We start from the raw sequence: 6,000 nt of genomic DNA, 5'->3' as shown, positions 1-6,000 counted from the left end.
TTGCTGTCTGCTTTCAGAGCCCTGGTCGCTGTAGCCGTAGCGCTTCTTGAGGAGTTATGAGCTTGTGCAGGAGAGGGAACGCACGACAAAAAAGGATCATCTCGTCCTGAGACGACCAGATGAAAAACGGAGTATAAATACAATACTGGATTTACACCAATATATATATATATCTTGCAGATTTCAATTAATGCATCCAATGGGTTACCGGTCCCTCAATATGGGGGAGCTAAGCTGATGCTGGGGGGATGAATATTCTTATGTATGCTGTACATTTATAGCTATATAGATACGGACGGAACAGGTTAGCCGGAAGATTTTATCTTGAAGCACTTTCCATTAAATACCAAGGCAAGGATATCCCTCTTTATTTTGCACTGTGCGAAACTGGTCACATTGGCAATAACGAAAGAGAACCGAAATCTTGTAAAATAACAGAAATGATTTCGTTTCTTGACACAACTGCTCCAGCACTGGTTCTCTTGTGCGGCTACTGCGTCCTGGCCGACACCGTGCTCACGAACTTCACTTTGGATAACGAAGTGCATTCGAGTTTCATACATCGGCGCCTGAAAAGCCAGGAGCGCCGGGAGATGCAGCGGGAGATCCTTTCCATTCTGGGGCTGCCGCACCGGCCCCGTCCTCACCTTCACGGGAAGCACAACGCGGCGCCGATGTTCATGCTGGACCTGTACAATGCCATGTCTACCGAGGGAGAGGAGGACGGCTACTCGTATCCCTACAAGCCGATCTTCACCACCCAGGGACCCCCGATAGCGACTTTACAAGACAACAACTTTCTCAACGATGCTGACATGGTCATGAGCTTTGTCAACCTAGGTATGTTCACTAAGGCGGCGAGGTGTTGCTCTTCGTTTAGATGTTATTTTTGCGAGTAGAACAAAATATGTATTTCTCCTGTTTCGAACAGTATCTTTTCTTAATCCGAATCTGTTTTTAACAACGATGCATCAAACAGAAAGGAAGACCAGAGTTTCGTTCTTTAATGCCTGAAGATTTTTTTTTTCTACAGGGAAGTTATAGTTTTTGCCAGAACAAAAATAACGTATTCCTTTTAAATATAATACAAAGATGCTATTACAATTTTATATAGCACCGCTTCACAGTAAGCAAAAAAGATGAACGGAAGGTTAAATTGATTCTTGAAAACGTATTAGCCTTACTGTAATATTTTCACGGCTAATATTTATTTAACTTGTAACTGAAATTAGGATAATGTACTGTATGCCGTATTGTCATCTTGATCAAATTTATCTTGGTGGTGTGTTTTACTTTGTCTTCCCAGGAGGATTAGTGTGTAAGCAGTGAAGTAATCCTAACTGTTGCATACTGCCAAAACTTGCACATAAATGTGGCTTGGATAAAACATTTCACAGGGAACAGTGACAAGATTAAAAACCGTGTGATGTATGCCCATTAAACTGTCCGTGTTATCCAGAAATTAACCTTCAAGCGTAACGCACCTGTATAATTTATATTGAGAGGGCAGGATTATACCAGAAAGGCTGTTGTCTGGGCTCTGTCGAGTTAATTTACCGAAGCAAGCTTCTGAAACCCGCTATGGAGGAACACAGGCGAATTGATTTCAGTTTTCTGTTTTGGGCATATTTTGTAAATTTTCTTTCTGCTCTTTAAGGGTTAAATAGTTGTTATTGGTATCAATCATGTTCCAGTTGCCAGGTTCAGTTCCAGGTTCAGAACTGCGGTCATTCAGGTGTGTAGGCTGAATGTTGAAATGTAAAGAAATGGACTAATGCAAAAAGAAAAAAAACGCTCGTTGTGGGAGTGTATGATACACTGACATTCCCACCTGTGTTTCCATCGACTGACCAATTAGTAAGAACCATCTAGTCACATTCAAGTTGAGGAGTGTAAAACAGTACCCTTTAAATAAGGTATGTTTGACACTCAAAGATCAAAAGTTGATCGAAGAAACAAGTTAAAAGTCTAAACAAGCGAGCAAATTGATTAAGTCGGCAATTGGCACTGAAGGTTTAGCACTTTGTTGGGATGAAACCTAACAAACACAGTGTTCGTGCAGGACCAAGAGTGAGCATCGAGATACACATAATAGTTCCGCATTGTAGACCAGAAGAAACACATTTCCCGTGGAGTCATTACATTCCTGATAGTTATCCATAATGCACTCTGATGGTTGCTGTATAAGCACAGTTCTGATGTATAAGCACCTGTTTAAAAAAAGAGTTTTGTTCCAAATGCCAATGCTTATTGCTACCTTAACCTGGTCAGCTTCAGGGCTGGCATTTGTTTTAGGAAAAAAACTGGGAGGTGACAGTAAATGCCTATTTTGGAAGTGTACTATTATGGTACGATCTTTTACATCATTGTTTATTTTAGGCATTGACAGACGCGGATGTATATAGCCACAAAGCTGACAAGAGTGAAAAGCCTTATTTCACTGGGAGTGATGATCACTCTCGAAGCTGTGTTTCAAAAGCTTGATGAATGACACCAAGTAAATTGACACAGTATTGCTAAGAAAGGCTACAAGCAAGAAGATGCCCAGTGTTAGGAGTGCTCCTTTTGACACGCTCAAGTAGAACTCAAAATAAACTACTGTGTCGAAAATAAATAATAGCGATAATATCAATAAACAAAATAAGAACATCTTGAAAACAATTGTATAAAAACTCTACTGACCAGTGCTGAAGAATGCCATCATGTGTACTGAGAAGGGCTCCTTTTAGATGTCGTTCTGTAGGAAATTATAGCTTTATATTTATAGACAAGTTTACATTGTCTTTGGTTCCTTTCCCGATTTCCACATTTCTGTAGCTCCTTAGGTGTCCTTACTTTGTGCTTCATGTCATTGTGTGATATTAGAAAGAATGGAAAGTAAAAAATTAAAAATAAAACTATTCTTTAAGATCATTATATAGTCAATAATCCTTATCACACAACAATGGAGCAAAGTTTAATTAATGTGGTAAATAGGAAATTGCAGACTACGTGACGAAATGGTGAAAAGTAAGGTATGGTTTGATTTAAGTGGTTCAGGATTTTAATAAGCAGAATATACAGTATATTGCTGTGTCAGTGCTAGTTGAAGTCTGTTTGCAGTTTCTGTGGACTTTATTATTCAAATATACTACAAGATTTTACACAAGAGAGGCAAAACCTCATATTAAAGTCACATTTATTACACAAAGAAAAATCATTAACAGTAAACTAAAAGAACAAGATGTACTTTTGTTAGGTTATACAGGGAAAGAGAAAGCATTCATTATAATAACCCATATTATAATATTCTCTGCAATTAAACCTTTCTATACATGCATATATATAGATACTTGTAACCTGTAATTTGATATAAACTCTTTAATCTTGTCAAAACTTGCTTTGTGAAGGTCTTATCTTCTGTATGCTCCTTGCTAAACTGGCAATAGAGATTATGAGGCTGAACATTTGACTAGCTAACGTCAGTGAGAAGCCACCAGCAAAAATGCTTTTGTATTTTTTAATGTTTAAATGTCTCCGCTGGAGATTGATGGCTATGTGAGATATCAGAGTTATACAAAAAGGATTTAAAAATGGATTGTACTGTAACACTGTAATGGAAACCACATTGATATTTTAAAGACCTTGAGTAACATTACAGACATTGAATATGTTTTAGAGGTAATATTTTATTAAGTAAGTGCAAAGTTTTTTAAAGTCTGACCAGTGCTATTTTAACCAATAGACAAAATTTGTATGTTTTAATCTTGAGGTTAGCATGTGCCCCAGAGCTTAAAATATTTTTTTTATACTGGGATGCTTCTTTTAATTGAAGACTGTTAGAGTCCGAATGTTAAATATTATGACAGCACCTGGGTATCCGATTTCACTGAAATTCCCTTAGAAGTACAGAGAAGCTGGGCTTATAATAGTTTGGTTTTGCTTCACTGCATTTTAGACAGGCATTTTTCAATGAAGAGAAGGAATGACTCTGAGTGATAGGAGAGACTGGAACTGGGGGTACAGTCACAGGGGCATTCCTTCCAATACAGAAAATCTACATAGTCCCTAAGCTTTTCTTTTCATTGTGGGAATACCTATTTGCTGTTAAAGCATTATAATTATGATTATAAATAGTGTTACTATTTGGACTGCAAAGTGAAAATAAATATGTCGCCTCTACTAAAGAGAAGGTAAAAAAACATGCAGGGTTAGATTTTGCTTTGAATTCATGTGCCATTCAGTAAGTTAAGCTCTTCCAAGTGCTTCTATGCCAACCCACACCTCAGATATAAAACATTACATTTTGCTTCCTTTCAGGAAATTTATCGAATTGCCAACATTTAAAAATAGTGGAGAGTGTCTGACTAGTCAAGGGCGTTCAGACAGTTTCTGACACTTGAAAGGCAATTTGTGTCATGAAACCATCAATCAGAGAGAAACATCTCGTTTGGGAAGAGGGGACATTTATTTTCCCTGTAGAGCTGACAGGCTCCAGAGTACTGATTGCTCCCTATGGTCTTCGGATTGCCAGTTCTGTCAGATCTCAGGAGCTAAGCGAGGCTGGGCCTGGACTGCACTGTGAGTAGAAACCCCTTAGGAAAAGCAGATTGCTAGCAATCGGCTTTTCCAAATCAATCAGTATGATCACAGAGAACTGTGGTGCAGGATGTGCTGTTTTTCTGGTGAGATGTTAAACTGAGGTCCCATGTACTAGGTCATTGAAGATCCTGTGGAACTTTTCGTAAAAGTTAGGGATGTTAACCTGGCTGAGCTAACTTGGCTAGCTAAATTACACTCTGGGCTTGCTCATACTGGACTCCCTTTATTCACTTGGTGAAGCAAAGTACCGTATAAGTGCAAGGAATTATTATTTAACCATCTGTGAGTGGGCTCCTCGAAACAGTAGCACACAAACGGCTGAGCTGGTGGACACGAGTCGTAGGAGGATCCCCAGCTGGCCGCGTGCAGTCATGAACGCTTGTGGCTTCCCCCATGCTTGAGAGCTCGGAGTGTTATCGGCGAGGACGGCAGCCGCCCTCCTTCCAATACCTCAGCCTTCCAGGGGTGTGCGCGGATTCGTGGAGGGAATAGGAGCCGGGCAGCCCGGGAGCATGCGCTGTGAAAGACGTGTTGGACACTGTGCTTGTCTCCCGTCCTCGAGGGAGGGCTGGTGGCAGGGATCTGACTGTAAGGAAGTAAGGATTCCCCATTGTAGGGACATAAACGGAAACATGCACTGGCAAAGACACTTATAGGAAGGGGGGGGGGGAGACGAGAGTAAAGTAGTAGAGGTGGAGGCTGCTGGGCTTGATGCCTCTTGCAATGGAGCATGTTAGGACGGGTTAGGCAGGCCTGCCAACCAAGTCTAGGCCGCATTCACGGGAGCTCTCAGCTTTCATCCCCCTCACACGTCCTCCTTCCCTTCTGACACAGGATAAAGGTATGTTTATGCGAGGGCTCCACATGAGAGGGAGCTTTGTTTTGCAAGCCGTGTCTCCCTCTAAGTACTGATAAGAGTTGTGCTGACAGGGGCCACAGATCCTAGTCTTATCGTTTCGCAGGCTGGCTCCCCAACACTTCCTACTTGTGCTCTCGGCTAATTATTTTATTCATTCAGATTGTGCGGTCCCCAGCGCGCTTGCCCACAGCCACACTGAATTAAACTATTTCCCTTCAACAAACCACAGCTCAACAGAGATGGCTGCCTGCTTGTGTTGGCAGGGAAGAAATAGCTGCCTGGAGAATTGCACACATGAACTGAGCGCCTTCCCAACGATGTGGTTTTATGCGCAGTTAAGATAGGAGTCTGAGGCTTATCTGTTCTTAAGGTAGGTAAATAAAGGATCGGGTCAAGATTTCGTCTTCTCAACCATTTCCGTTCCCAGTCATTCCTTTAAAAAAAAATAGATCACTGAATGTACAGTAATACTTCCTCAGGCATAATTGTCGCACATTTTGGGATTGCTTTATAGTTAGGAGAGTCTTGTTTGGAAAGGAACTCCCTGCAAAACATCAGAC

At 40.9% G+C, this 6,000-nt stretch overlaps 1 protein-coding gene across 1 annotated transcript in view; it reads left to right on the top strand.

Annotated features, from left to right (window-relative positions):
* bmp7b (bone morphogenetic protein 7b) overlaps positions 1–6,000 on the top strand; it is a 29,623-nt gene continuing 23,623 nt past the window's right edge. The window contains exon 1 of the mRNA XM_006639506.3: positions 1–840. Coding sequence (XP_006639569.1) covers positions 441–840 — 400 coding nt within the window. The 5' untranslated portion in view covers positions 1–440. The remainder of the gene's footprint in view (positions 841–6,000) is intronic.

Source organism: Lepisosteus oculatus, chromosome 16 (genome assembly GCF_040954835.1).
Source record: "Lepisosteus oculatus isolate fLepOcu1 chromosome 16, fLepOcu1.hap2, whole genome shotgun sequence".
Lineage (NCBI taxonomy): Eukaryota > Metazoa > Chordata > Actinopteri > Semionotiformes > Lepisosteidae > Lepisosteus > Lepisosteus oculatus.
Note: the sequence above shows the minus strand (reverse complement) of the source record. Positions and strands in the feature narration are given on the sequence as shown.